Consider the following 15,616-nt stretch of genomic DNA (forward strand, 5'->3'; position numbering starts at 1 on the left):
CCTACTTATATTGCACTACTGTAACAAATACTTATTATGGGACTGAACATGACATTCATCATATATATATATATATATATATATATATATATATATATATATATATATATATATATATATATATATATATATATATATATATATTATATATATATATATTATATAATGTAATCTGATACCCCCTTTAGCATTCTACTGTGTACTGCATGTATTCTGGCTTTTAATCTCGCAAACCTGTACGAAATTATTATTTTGCAACTTAAGTAGTAAAATGGTATTTGTAGTAAAATGGTATTTGTAAACGACAGCATAAAAAAAGAGGAAATAATCCGTATTCAGAAAGTGTACGTTTACATAAAGACAGACAAAACACATCTGTTAAATATAAGATTCCCCATTAGGTGGCCTCGTTGACTTGATTTAGGCTGTGACATCTGACAGTCTGACCCAAAATGCGAGTTCTTTGATTTATTTCATTTCAGGTAGGTATCTTTATATTTTCAGTTCGGTTAACATTGGAATGAACATCTGCATAATGAATTACAACGCAATTCATCTATATAGTAGCCTATATACTGGCGAAAAAAATATATATAGTTGGATAAAAAATATATATATATATAAATCTATAACCCCACTAATCAAACGTCGACGAGTCATCAACAGCCTGAAATTAAAATGAACATTTAATGATGAACGGACCATCAATTGTTCAAGTTTGATAGATAGTCGTAACGTAAGAACGCATCGCGCACTGAGCTTCACCGTGACTCACAATGTTAATTTTTTTAAGCACACTCTCTAAATCTGGACGACCTACTGTTAGAGTAATTTCTCAAGCCCCTCGGGCTCGGACACGACACATCTCGGTGTGAACTGTGTTTGTCATGTCACTCTTTGTGGATCTCACCAGCTTCGCCACGCGCGCGCAGCTTGCAAACGACGCGCATTCGTCGCGTGGAGCTCATGCTGCTCGGGCATCCTAAAGGAATAACACCTTACACTCGACAGGATGAAGGTACGCTGGGCATTCATCGAGAACGAACACGAAACAAGTTTTTTGTTTCGTTTATTTATATGAATCATTCCTTACGGGCAAGATGGTTCAAAGAGCAAACTGTGTAACATATTTCGGAAAAACGCTTCTTTACGCACAAAAGAAGCTCTTCGGTGTCATCTAACAGGTGAGATTAACCTTTTATGATCGTTTGGTACACAAAATATAGTAGTTTTACACTGCATGTTTTTTCTTTTAATATCACTTTTGTCTCTTTTTTAATAGAAATGGAGGAAAAGGCTTACTGGAATCTGAAACATGTCTCAGTCCTTTATATCCTAAGGACTCATGACACCCCCGAATATATAAGAGAACACTGAACTGGTGAGTAAAAAACTGCCTTCAGAGTGATAACTTAAACTTATCAGAATTATTTCCATGGATGTAGGATCACTGGTATGCTGCTAAGATATCCTAACGTTTCTCTGATCAACTGAACTGTATCTAACAGGACATTATTTGTGCTGGAATAAATAAACTGGAATGCTGGACATTTTTGTGCAATGGGACATGAACTGGAAATATGAATTTTGGCTTGAAAAATTTAATCAATGCTACCTGAGGTGTGACTGGTCTTAAAGATGACGTGATTGAACACTTCATGAATTGTTTTTACAATGTAATCAGATTCTAAAAATCAGGACAAAATGGCAGTAAAGGATTTGAATGTGACAACAGTCATTGACAGTGGTTTCATGGAAAGTGACCAGTCAACGCGGGTTCTGACCGGTTGCTTTCTTTCTCTTCTAATCCTCTCCACCCTGCTCGGGAACACACTGGTTTGTGCAGCTGTCACAAAGTTCCGGCACCTGCGCTCTAAAGTCACAAACTTTTTTGTCATCTCGCTGGCGGTGTCAGACCTGCTGGTGGCCATTCTTGTCATGCCCTGGAAAGCTGTGACAGAGGTAGCCGGCTTCTGGCCCTTTGGCGCATTCTGTGACATTTGGGTCGCATTTGATATCATGTGCTCCACGGCTTCTATCCTGAACCTCTGTGTTATCAGCGTGGACCGATACTGGGCCATTTCCAGCCCCTTCCGCTATGAGAGGAAGATGACTCCCAGGGTGGCTTTTGTGATGATCAGCGTAGCTTGGACTCTGTCTGTGCTCATCTCCTTCATCCCAGTGCAGCTCAAATGGCACAAAGCACAGCCAACGAGCTTCCCAGAGGCCAATGCTTCTCACAGAGCTCTGCTGACGGACAACTGTGACTCCAGCCTCAACCGAACATATGCCATTTCCTCTTCGCTCATCAGCTTCTACATTCCTGTCGCCATCATGATTGTAACATACACCCAGATTTACAGAATCGCCCAGAAGCAGATACGACGGATCTCGGCTCTGGAAAGGGCTGCAGAGAGCGCCAAGATCCGCCATGATAGCATGGGCAGCAGCTCAAATGTGGACTCGGAAAGCTCCTTCAAGTTGTCATTCAAAAGGGAGACAAAAGTCTTAAAAACCTTGTCTGTTATAATGGGTGTTTTTGTGTGCTGCTGGTTGCCCTTTTTCATCCTGAACTGCATGGTGCCGTTTTGTAAGAGAACTTCAGTCGGTCTCCCCTGCATCAGTCCAACAACTTTTGATGTTTTTGTCTGGTTTGGATGGGCTAACTCTTCTCTCAATCCTATAATATACGCCTTCAATGCCGACTTTCGCCGAGCTTTTGCCATCCTTTTGGGATGCCAGAGACTCTGTCCAGGAAGCAATAGCATGGAGACACCAAGCCTAAACAAGAACTGAAAAGCAGCCCTCATGTCACACCAATCCTTTGCCAACGAAGGCTGTTGGAAAATGACGGAAATGGATTTGGGATTAAGACTCTGGGAAGAGAGCCCTCCTGCTGTGCTGGAGAGCAAGGGAAACTGTTGCGACGTCCCTAAAGCGAGCTTATCTCTGCAAAAAGCTGTATTTCCCCAAAGAATGAAGCAAAGGTGGTCTGTGTGTTCCCGGTGTCTATTTCAGACAAAGCTACTCAACAGATCATTAAATCCACAAGTGACTTGCTGAAATGAGAGAAGTGATGTTTTATAAACAGAAATGTTTCTTTGCACTTTATTTTACAGTACCAAACGGGTACTTAGTGTACAGGTTTATAAACGATATGAGCTAAAAGTATAGTTTACTCATTTACTCATTCAACTTCAGGGTAAGTTGCATTTTCTGCTAAACACATGAAGAATTTTAGTGACTAAAAAGACTTCCATGTTAGGGAAAAATATATACTATATAAGTTATTACACAATTATGATAAGTACATAGTATGTACATGCAAAACAGGACCGTAAAATAAAGTGCTACCAATGTTTCTTTTCAAAGATCAATTTAGATCATATTTTCATTTTGAAGAAACTGGGCAAAACTGCAATACATTGGAACAAATGTTGTAACAACAGAATTTGTTCATAAAGCTATCATTCCATTATTTATCACTGAAAAAAATGACCATCAGTAGGGCTGTGCGAAATGAAACGTTGCGATTAGCTTATCACAAGAGGCGGCGATGTGAAATATTTATGTATTATTTAATTTCCCCCAACCAGAGCAAATGCGAAACTGCCAGCTGTGTGCGATATTCTTACTAGCCAACTGAGTGAGTATACTTCTGTTTTGCCCAATCACAACCTAACATTGTGTGGAATCGTGTGAATGGCATCATGTGGAATGGCCAAAATAAAAATACAAACAGACAAGAAAGCGCGAACAAATGGGATGATGGCGTCTGCCGCTTCAGACTAATTAATATCAAAGAAAAACAGGACATCGGTAATATGGGAATATTTTGGTTTCAAAGTCAGAGACACCAAACAAAAACAGGTAATTTGTAAGAGCTGTTGCAGAATTATAGGTTGTACGTTGGGCATTGACGTCGGCCTGATGTTGGGTACTGACGTCAACTCGATTTTCATTTCCAAACAAAATCCAGCATCCCCTTGATGTTGGGGTATAACTTCAATAAGATGTCATCTTGACGTTCTGTGCGTGCAGGATAGTAGCAAGCAACAGCAAAGTACAATTTCAGAGTTGTTTCAGCCATGTCAGTTTGCTGAATGTTCTGTATTTTTATGATTATTGTTTGTTTTTATAATAAACTATCTCCCTCATTTGAGTTCAACTTGTTTACAGAAAGGTAAAGTCATTTTATTTGTTTACTGCTTGCTCTAGAGAAAAATGAGTGTTTTATTTCTGAATATTTAATAACAAAATTTGTAAGTTAATATCTTTTAGTTTCTTTTTTTACCTAACACATTGCATTTTAGCAGTAAGAAGCTACGATACAGAATATTGAGCTGAAGCTTGACTTCAAAATAAATCGCAAATTAAATCAAAATCACAATATCTGTCAAAAAAAAAAATCACAATCAGATATTTTCCCCAAATCGCACAGCCCTAACCATCAGTTATTTTCAATAAAATTCAGTGTAATCCGAATCCGAATACATCACTGCTTGATAAATATCTATCTCATCCTCTCCACTCTCATTACATTACCTTTACGTCTTGCCTTATTCATGAGACTTCACTTTTTTTCCAAAACAAAAGGGCAGATGGTCAATCATGAGATGGCCATGCCATTATTGCCATAATGAACATGTATATTGTTCTGTGGTACTTGTTCTCTTCAGAGCCTCTGATTCATTATTAAACTGTGAAAGCTAAACACTACGACTAGCAGAACAGATGGCCATAAAATAAAAATGCAGATGTGGCAGTGCGCTCAGTTACGGTTATCAAGTAATAGATACGTTATTGTTGAGATTGTAATTATGTTCTGAAAGCGTATGGGATCCTCTGTCCCGGTACAAAATAACACTGGATTGTTATTATGTCAGTGGATGTGATGCAATGTGCCATGTGATAATGTAGAAAATGAAACGTGGAGAACCTCAGAACAGTCTGCGGCAAACTGAATGTAATTAATCGTGATGAGTCTAATTATGTGGTCTAATTTTGTGCCGGAGATGTTTTCATGCTTTCACAACACGTCATTTGGTGCTGTCAGTTGTATTTTGCAGTACTGTGTGTGTGTTGTGGTGTTTAGAGAAAGACGATGATTCAGTGATATAGCATTACAGATGTTGATGTAGAGTGATATTTAACAACATACTGTATGTAAAGCAACCATTTGGTCAATTAAAATTTGCCCATTCTTTCTTCGCGACCATTGTGTTTGTAAACTATGCAAGGCATGATCTGCTTTATTTCTAGAAAATTTGTACAAATGCATTTTTAATTCCACAGCACTCAAGCGCTTATTTTCTACTTAATGAAACTTGAATAGGAAGCAATAACAGACAGCAGGAACTGTGGCTCTCAACCTCTTAAACTTTCATTTGTTACCGTCAAGCTGTCTTGACGCTGCGCAAAGCTGGCATAAATAGAGATAATAAGCTCAGGCCCGGCTCAGAGGACTAGGAGAGTCAAATTGTTTTTGTTTGCCAGCCTCCGTGAATGTGTAAGAGTCAAGCTCTCACAGCGGGGCCCTCAAAGCTGACATTCCCACTCAACCTCAAATACACCGCTTTCATATTAGACACAATAGGAAACATATTGGATGAGTTATTAAACAGTAGACGCTGTGCTCCAGATCCAGAAACAGCAGTACATGAGTCATGACTGTCATTTACTGATACACACTACGTTTTGTTTGGTCTACGTCAGCCGACAGGAAACAGTGGGGCCACTGTGTAATTAGCGTAATGAAGAGCATTAGCATTGTATAGCATACTTATGCATACTTAATGGACAGCTACCATAGGTGTGTATATTAAATTTGCTATTGAAATAAAGTCACACGCTGATGTTGAACTAATAACATAATCTCTGATTCTGTTGTAGTGTAAACCCTAAATCTCTGGAAACGATTTCTTCTTAATCCAACTTTAAAGTTTAGCTTTATCTATGATTCAGGTACATGAATGAATGAATGAATCTATCTATCTATCTATCTATCTATCTATCTATCTATCTATCTATCTATCTATCTATCTATCTATCTATCTATCTATCTGTCTGTCTGTCTGTCTGTCTGTCTGTCTGTCTGTCTGTCTGTCTGTCTGTCTGTCTGTCTGTCTGTCTGTCTGTCTGTCTGTCTGTCTGTCTGTCTGTCTGTCTGTCTGTCTATCTGTCTGTCGATCTATACAGTATATATATATATTTTGGCTCTTTAGAATTATAAGGTTCTATCTGACATGTTTGTCAAAATTGATACTCACATACGTTTTGCTATGCAATGCAAAATTTTTTAATCATTCGAAATGCAGATAGAATTCCAAGGTGAAGATTTATATATATGTGACGATATATATGTGTGTGTGTGTGTGTGTGTGTGTGTGTGTGTGTGTGTGTGTGTGTGTGTGTGTGTGTGTGTGTGTGATGCATTTAGTTACATCTACTGTTATTGTCCAATTAGTTTTTCTCAGTCACTTTGGTGCATTTCTCACAACGCTATTTACATTTGCACAACAGTTAATGCATTTCTCATTCCTTCCAACAAATTGCAGATGCTTTTGGACATGCATCAATTGCTTTCATACAACTCTCTGCTATTTATAACATTATCATTGGCTTATGTTATGTCAGTTAAAATTAACTAAACTTGTGAATGCTGAATAGTCAATCCATATAAAACGAATAGTTCTCATTTCATTACTATACAGTCATTACATACAAATATGTTGTCATACAAAACTAGTTGTCAAAACCTGTGAAGCTAATTTTATTTTTAAAAATGTAATCTTTTTTTTTTTTAGAAAATGTTTTCCAAACTGAACAACTTCATGAATGAATTACAGACCTATGTATGTTGTAGGTTCAGTTCCAAAATGTACTGCAATATTGTTTACAGCTGTGGCCAGCTCTTTATGTTTGTTGTAAATAAGGGTGTGTTTATTCTTTATTATTATGCTGTGAATAAATTAGAATTGCAAAGAGCAAATGCAGTAAAAATGTGAAACATACATGTTTCATGTGTTGTACTCAGATACCTGACTAAATGCAGTGATGTCCAACTTTACTGTAGTTTTCAAATGGCTGTGCAAATAGTATATAGTGCTGTCTTGAGCATTTTCAGGAAGTGTCACCAAAATCTGACTTTTTTTGCATTGGAAACAATGTACTGAGTAAACTGTCATAATGAAAACATGACAAAGCCATCTGACTATCTTATTCATAAACAATTGTGTCAGGACTTTTCATCTTTATGACACTGAAACTTTCACTGACATCAATACTCGCTTTTGAGGAATGAGCTCTCCATTTTGAGCAAGTAATGCTTTTGCAGGTTATCTACTAGGTTTTGCAGTTTGTACTAATTGTTTTTAGAAATGCATTAACTGTTGTGCAAATGTAAATAGAGTTGTGAGAAATGCACCAAAGCCACTGAGAAAAACTATAGACTGTATAAGTTGAGAAGATATTTTGAAGAATGTTAGTAACCAACAGTTGTCAGACACACACACAGTGCCAGCATTAGTGATAGAAAGCACTAAGGAAATTAAGTCAGTTGTGGTGTTATAAAGTATAGTTACGGCAAGATAAAATTAATGACTTCTAAAAAGTAGGTCAAAACAAACAAAACAAATTTTTGAATTGTATTGCATATCAAATAATTGCAGAATCAGTGTATCAACCACAGAATAATATGAAAAACATCTTGTAAACCATGTCACATGACATTACATTAAGCTCAGTAAAGCCACTCAGTATCCAAAACTCATTAGTTAGAAGGGAAAACATAATATAGATGAGTGATCTGCTGAGTAAATGCACTAGTTTACAAACAACAAACACATTCACACGCACACACATCCATCCATCCATAGTGAATGTTCACCCTGTATTACACAGAAAAATGCCTATGCCTGAAAGCCTAACGCTTGATTTCAAACAACCTTCAAAACATCTTTATGTGAGAGAAATAAAGAAAATTAAATACAAACAAGCTGAAAGTGAGCTAATGATGACCGATTCTTCCTAGTTAGTCAACTATCCCTTTAACTTTTTGAAGGTAACTTTTTTAAGAGTAAAGGTTAACATTGTTTTCAGTATAAATGGTAATATATGTAGCTCAACATTTAAAAAAAATTACATTGACTACATCTGAAACAAATGATCAAAGCCATGGTCTGAAAATAAAAGCAGAATGGCGTAAGTCTCTTTCTTAGACTTAAATAATTATATATTTTTAAGTTTGCTTATGTAAAAAGATTCCCTATAGAGACAATAGTGCTGTGCAATCAACATGAACATTATAGAAACACATAGTTCACTGTTGTTTTGTTGTTTGTCAAGAACTCGCACATGTCTATATACTTAACACATTATATGTCATGTATGTGCATGCTCATTGCTTTTACAATATTTACAGGGATTTTAATTGTAACACTTTTTCACATAAACTGCATTTTTTTTAAATGTCTGACAGATGGCAACATAGCCAAAAGGAGGTCTATTTTTTTAAAGAAAAACAAACCCCACATACCTGCATTTTGCATATCAACCTAATAGCTGGCTATGTCACTTTGTGTGCTCCATAGACTGATCACATATGTAATAACATATTTATGTCTTAGTTTCAACTGTTTTCAAACATTTGTTAATTCATTCGTTTTCTTTTTTGGCTAAGTTCCTTTATTTATCTGGGGTCGCCACAGCGGAATGAACCGCTGACTTATCCAGAATATGTTTTACACAGCGGATGCCCTTCCAGCTGCAACCCAGGAGATATCCATAAACACACATACACTACAGCCAATTTGGCTAATTCAATCAACCAATAGCACATGTTTTTGGACTGTAGGAAACCCACGCGAACACGGGGAGAACATGCAAACTTAGAAATGCCAACTGACCCAGACGGTGCTCGAACCAGGGACCTTTTTTGCTGTGAGGCGACAGTGCGAAGCACTGAGCCACCATGTCGTCAGTTTTTAAACAGATTATACTTTTTTTTTTTCAAATGTTTGCATTTTCAGGCACCCAAAAATGTAAATAATGTGAAAAAGAATGTCTGAATAGCTTAAAATGTTGCAAACACTTTAAACACCCCTTGGTCAGCTGTTGTCAGGGTAGATTTTAGTGGATGTATGAAGTCATTTCTCCTCAAGTTCACATAGGTGTCCAGCAAAGTAACCTGGGGTGTAGAGAATCACATTAAATATGAAAACAATCAGCACTAAAGCTTCTCAAGCAGAATATATCTGTATTCATTTGGAACGGCACAGTTATCATCAGATCAAACCAAACATTTCTCTGTTAAAACTTGAGTTTGAAAAATGCATGTGCTTTTTTTTTGTCTTTGAGAAAAATTCCACTGGCTTTTGTTATCTAATGCCACGACAGTCATGCATTTTTAAGTGTAACATAAGCATCCAAATACTGTTGTGGTCACTGTAGTAGCCTTCAGAAGTAATTGGTTACCGATGACCTCAGAGAAACAGTGAGACAGGATGAGGCCCCCTTATTGAGAGACTTGCATAAGCGGTCTGTAACCAAAATTTCCCGACAGGGTCAGTTTTGGTCAAAATGTGGGAGAATCATGACCGTGTTTCACCATGCATGTCATATCCGCATTTCCCACGTTCATATTTTGAGCAGCATGAAAGCAGAATGAAGGAAGAGCAATCAGTCCCCTTAGATTAATTCTATCCCCGCTCATTTAAAATGTATAGGCTGAATCACAACTGCCACTGTATGTATTACCAGAACTAATGCATTTCTAATAGCTTGCATACAATTGCTGAGAAAGATTAATAAGTAAAGGGTCGACAACTGTGAGGGATTCAGCAGTAATGCATCAACAGATCCTCATGACGGCTGACAGAACTGCACATTAATGTTAAAGGCTATGTGTACGTTGATGCCTTAACGCTAGCATATGGGTGAGTTATGGTTGTGTTTTTGCACAGCCGTTTAACCTGTCAGCAACGCTCGGTCACTCAACCTCCCGCGACCTTATTACATGTGGAGATTTGGATTTGGTAAACAGGAATATACCAGCGGCTGGTATTATCCGACCTTATTACAAACTAAAGATGGGTGGGTGAAGCCTGTCGGGAGCAATGACACATTGTACCGCTAAGATAAATCTCAGCAGCCATCAGGCAAACTCTTGCATTAATCCATCCTAATCCTCGCAGTCCATTCACATGTCAGGCCCAAATGTTGCTCCCCCTTCGCCAAAGAAGCCCCTGACCGGGACTTAAGAGTGATGAGTAAATTTCTCTTTAAACACTGAAACATGTTTGAGCTACGCTGGACAGATAATGCTAAATCAGTTGACAAAAGCTGTGTTTATAATGACTCACTGAAGATGTGCCAATGAATTAAGATGAAACTCTTTGGGGTTGTAATGATGTTTGTGTTATGCTGTCTGTTAGTCATACTTACTAAAAAAGAATCTTTGGGGAAATAATTTTTTATATAGGCTATATGGGCTACAACACAAAATGAAGCAATTTTGAGGAACATCTGGAAGACAGAGTGATTTATTTATTTATTTATTTATTTATTTAGTCTAAACAAAACAATAATGACTATCATAAACTGTAGAATAAAATACAAAGGACAAGAAATATGCCAGACAATTTTTCTCAGTCATGTATGACACATTAAAAACAACAACAACAACAACAACAACAACAACAACAAAACTCAATAAATAAATTGTTGCAAAATAATTATTGACTAATTAGTTGTTATATTAAGTCTTTAGCCCTTAGATGTATTATGGACATAATAATGATGGTACTGTATATTATTACATCTAACGTAAGAAATGATCTTGTTACTTGAATCTAACCATAACTAATGAAAAAGGGACAAACTCATTGATTTACATATTACGTTTTTAAAAAATAAAAAACCTTAAAGGGATAGTTCATCCCGAAATGAAAAATTACTGTACCTTTGGATAAGTAATTAATAAGTAATTACTCTCCCTCAAGTGGCTTCAAAGTTTTGTAAGTTTCTTTTTTTCTGAAGAATGTTAAAACCTGCAACCACTGTCATGGTAGAAATACTAAATACAGTCAATGGTTTTCAACATTTTTCAGAATATCTTCTTTTGTGTTCATCGGAAAAAAGAAACCTAAATAGGTTTGTGACAAGTGAATGTTGAGTAAATAATGCCATTCTTGATTTTTGGGTGAATTATGCCTTTAAAATCTGAAGATATGTTTGATTATTTTAAAGACTCATTACACCTGTATATATATATTTAATCGTAAATAATTGACTGTAAAAGTTTAAAACGACCTGCTACCTGCCATCACCTCACAGATCACCTGTCTAAATTTCTATCGGCATAGAGAAATGCAGAAGCTTTGCAAATTGCTGTGGTTAGTTTGAGTGCCATCTAGTGGATTAGAAAAAAACTAAATATCTGCCTTTTACCAAAAATGTGCAAAATGTGTCTTTGACCTATTTTACTCTATTTTGTATACCAACATTTGGAGCCAGTGACACTTAATCCAGACAATCCCATTAAGCCAAATTGAAATCACAATGTGACATCTGAACTATACAGAAACTCATCTGTGAAAATGGGACTGAAGTTTATATTTACTTAAACTTCATTAAGTTGCTTTGACACAGTCTACATTGTAAAAGTGCTGAAGAAATATAGATGAACTGAATTGCATCGAATGCACTTGCTAAAAATTCACGCTTTTTAGATTGTTTTATTACTCTCCTCTACTTATATGTTATCTAATTTGCTCATCAATCAGTACAGTTTGCTCTATAAATACCAGTATAACAACATATCAGTTATGGCTATATAGTTCTGTCCAAGCATACTTTTTTGCAGTGATTTTCAAAGCCTAGTGAGAACACAAACTGACATCACAAACTGCAAACAGATTCACAATCAAATTTACAATTATGTAAATTAAACTGGTAGCCTGTCAAATAATATAACCATATTAACATTCATATACCCCAAGGTCTTTAAATGTGTAAAGCTTTAAATTAATGGCCTTTCAAAACAAAACAAAATTTCAAACAGGCCATTAAAATGAATAAAAGTTTTTTAGTTGCATTTCTGGACATTGTCTGTGTAATTTACACTTTTATATGGTCATGTTTTAGTGAGTTATTGGTCTATAATGTCAGTACTCAGTACATATTTATTGTTACGTATCGTGAACAAATATTGTAAGACATCTTGTTTTAAAATAATGGATGAATGATATTGATATTGTAGTAAATATCAATACTTTTAAAAACTTTTTAGATAAAAAGCTATTTTAGATAACACTAATAATTACACACTATAAATCATCTATTAAGCATTAGCAAATAGTTAAATTATTACATGTTATGCATTAACTCTACATTAATAGAAGTTAGTTAGCAGTTTAAAATTGCAAAAGATACAAATACTCTTTTCTTGACTTATAAGTACAAATATAATGTGCTTAATAATTGTTAATGATTTATCATGACTAAATTAAGAATCACATTATTTATAAATCATGTGTATATAAGGGTTAGTTAGTTAGTTAGTTAGTTAGTTAGTTAGTTAGTTAGTTAGTTAGTTAGTTAGTTAGTTAGTTAGTTAGTTAGTTAGTTAGTGTTGATTAAAATCATTCAGAATGAGTTTGTAAATCATTAATAAGCTATTCAAATTAACATTTATATATTATTATTCAGGCATATACTAATTGTTCATTTGTATGTTATTTAATGCTTTGTTAACTCAACTTTATCCAGTTTTGTGACCTAATCTAAAGTGAGGACAAAGACAATTGAAGGCTCAGTATCAAAAGAAAAATACATCTTTGCAATCTTATCTAAAAAGTAAAATTACTGTATAAACATTGCAGAATAACAGTGTAAATGTCAAAATATAGCATAAGTTAACAATTTATATGATACAACATTTAATGTTTGAACAGCGCAGTAATTTTATTTGGGTTAAGATAGCAAAGATTTATTGTTCATTTGATACAGGTTTCATTTGTGTATCTTAAAATGAATAAAAATGAAGTAGTTTATTTTCTTTCTTTCCTCTTTAAAATTTAACTGAGCCTTTAATTGTCATTTATAAGAGATTTAAAAAGCATAAATAGTCCTCACTTTAGAATAGGTCACAAAACTGGATGAAGTTAAGTTATTAAAGCCTTTATTAACATACAAATTAACTTTTAATATAAGCCTGAATAATAGACCCTTATCATACATTTGTGTGTTTCTCAGTAGCGAAGGCGTCATAGTTGGGAAAACTTAGAGCGCAGTGGGAGATTACAACAATTATTTTTTTTACAATCTTGTTTGCTCAAATAATTAAAGAAGAAAAACTAAATGAAAATGTTGAAGACTTTCAGAATAAGGAAATAAATTGTGACTGATGATGGCAACCAGAGAAGAGAATAACGTCAAATTTACTGTCCTGTCCTGTGGACGTTGCATTAGAAACACATCGCACAAGCGGTGATCTAATACATACATAAATACATATAAATGTTCAAACATTTTTTGAAAAATCTAAATATTTCTTTTAAGGATTTAAGATGCTGATGACCGTTAAGCACGTCATAACAGGCTTGTGAAAAGGGTCCATAAGATATATAAATGTTAATTTGAATAATTTATTAATCATTTAATTACACATTCTGAATAATCTTAAAAAAAAATTGCAACTTCTCTCAAATAACTGGTTTGTAAATGGTGCAATATTCATTCATTTTCTTGTTGGCTTAGTCCCTTTATTAATTCGGGGTCGCCACAGCGGAATGAACCGCCAACTTATCCAGCATATTTTTATGCAGCGAATGCCCTTCCAGCCACAAACCGTCTCTGAGAAACATCCACACACACATTCACACACACACACACACACACACTACGGACAATTAAGCCTACCCAATTCACCTGTACCAAATGTTTTTGGACTGTGGGGGAAACCGGAGCACACGGAGGAAACCCACGCAAACGCAGGGAGAACATGCAAACTCCACACAGAAACGGCAACTGAGCTGAGGATCGACCCAGCGACCTTCTTGCTGTGAGGTGACAGCACTACCTACTGGGCCACTGCATCGTCATGGTGCAATACTTCAGTAATAAAAATAATAAACAAAGTCAAAAATACAATCATTAAGCACATTATATATGCACTTATAAGTCAAGAATAGAGCATTTGTCTGCAGTTAAAAACTGCTTACGAACATCTATTAATGTAGAGTTAATGCTTAACAAATAATGAATTACCTATTTGCCAACACTGTTAGACCTTACCAGGCTTTTTTACAGTAGAACACTGGCAACACTGTTGCCAGCTACTCACTGTAAAAGTTTGGTTACAGTAAGTAACTGGCAACAGTGTTGCCAGTTAATTACTGAAACTGAACCATTACAGTGAGTGGCTGGCAACAGTGTTGCCAGTTGTTTACTGTAACCATACCATTGCAGTGAGTAGCTGGCAACAGTGTTGCCAGTTAATTACTGTAATAGAGCAGTAGTGGTAACTAACTGGAAACTGTGTACAGTTAATTACTGTACTGTAGTGTTACAACTCACAGCATTATACTGCATACACAATAGTATGTCAAGGTGTTACTAAAATTAATTAGTATTCTAACCTGTTATTAATTCTTTAAATTAATTAAGTTGTAAATTCTGACAAATTTATTTTATTGTTTTAGCAGCAAACAAATATAAAACAGAAAATGTATAACAAAATTAAGAAATCAGCAGACATAAATATCATCTTACATATTACTGAGAGCCACAGGTCTGCACAGCAAGGCTGCAGTCAAACTAACGTTTAAGCATGCAAAATTCTGTCACATGGCTCTGCGAAAAGGAGTGGGATTAAACAAAATATTTAGAGATTGAAAAAGCAAGCAACTGGTCCATCATTTTTGTTCAGAGAGGTCATGGTTTGATCTTTGATTAGTCTCAAGCAATCACATGATGTGATTTCGCAGTTCAGAGTTCTCCAAGCTTGAACTTTCCAATGCTGCAAACTGTAAAATTTGTCGCATGAGCATGCATTCCAGGTCTGCAGCATTCACATGCGTATGAATGGAAGTCTATAGGGAGAAAAGTGCAGTGTGACCGGGACTTTAAGCTGTAACTAATTAAACACACCTGATAAAACTAATTAAGGCTCGTTAGAAATCTACAGGTAATGTTGAAGCAGGGTGGGAACTAAACTCTGCTGCCCTGCAGTTCTCCAGTAACTTGGAGTTTGACCCCATGGTATATAGCAGGGGTGCTCAATCCTGTTCCTGGAGATCTACGTTGCCGCAGATTTCAGTTGCTACCCATATCAAACACACCTGCCTGTAATTATCACGTGGTGTTCAGGTCCTAATTCATTGGTTTAGGTGTGTTTGATATGGATAGCAACTGAAATCTGCAGGAAGGTAGATCTCCAGGAACAGGATTAAGCATCCCTGATATATAGCATACATTTAAAGCAACTGCTAACATTTATCACAATCACATATCCAATAAACACACAAAGTGCTGCAGTGAAATGTGTTACTCTCACCTCAATGCTGACCATGCAAAAAAAAAAAAAAAAAAAAACTGAACAGCAAAAAACACAAAA

The 15,616-nt window shown here is 35.7% G+C and overlaps 1 protein-coding gene and 1 long non-coding RNA gene across 7 annotated transcripts in view; one reads left to right on the forward strand and one right to left on the reverse strand.

Annotated features, from left to right (window-relative positions):
• Positions 1-15,616, reverse strand: part of LOC137487521 (uncharacterized) — a 93,249-nt gene that overhangs the window by 60,539 nt on the left and 17,094 nt on the right. The window lies entirely within an intron of this gene.
• Positions 430-5,208, forward strand: drd1a (dopamine receptor D1a). Of its 3 annotated transcripts, none has more exons than XM_087281467.1 (3): positions 457-1,184; positions 1,283-1,381; positions 1,509-5,208. In XM_087281467.1, the coding sequence occupies exon 3, from the start codon at positions 1,705-1,707 to the stop codon at positions 2,794-2,796; it is 1,092 nt and encodes a 363-aa protein (XP_087137593.1). In that variant the 5' UTR covers positions 457-1,184; positions 1,283-1,381; positions 1,509-1,704; the 3' UTR covers positions 2,797-5,208. The 3 variants fall into 3 exon arrangements, with proteins under 3 accessions (XP_087137592.1, XP_087137593.1, XP_087137594.1); XM_087281468.1 differs by having other exon boundaries at positions 640-1,184; positions 1,847-5,208; XM_087281466.1 differs by having other exon boundaries at positions 430-1,184; positions 1,283-5,208.

This window comes from Danio rerio, chromosome 14 (genome assembly GCF_052040795.2).
Source record: "Danio rerio strain M-AB ecotype USA chromosome 14, GRCz13ab, whole genome shotgun sequence".
Taxonomy (NCBI): domain Eukaryota; kingdom Metazoa; phylum Chordata; class Actinopteri; order Cypriniformes; family Danionidae; genus Danio; species Danio rerio.

Coding starts and splice junctions, on each gene's coding strand:
- drd1a (XM_087281466.1), top strand. CDS start 1,705: ATGGCAGTAAAGGATTTGAATGTGACAACAGTCATTGACAGTGGTTTC.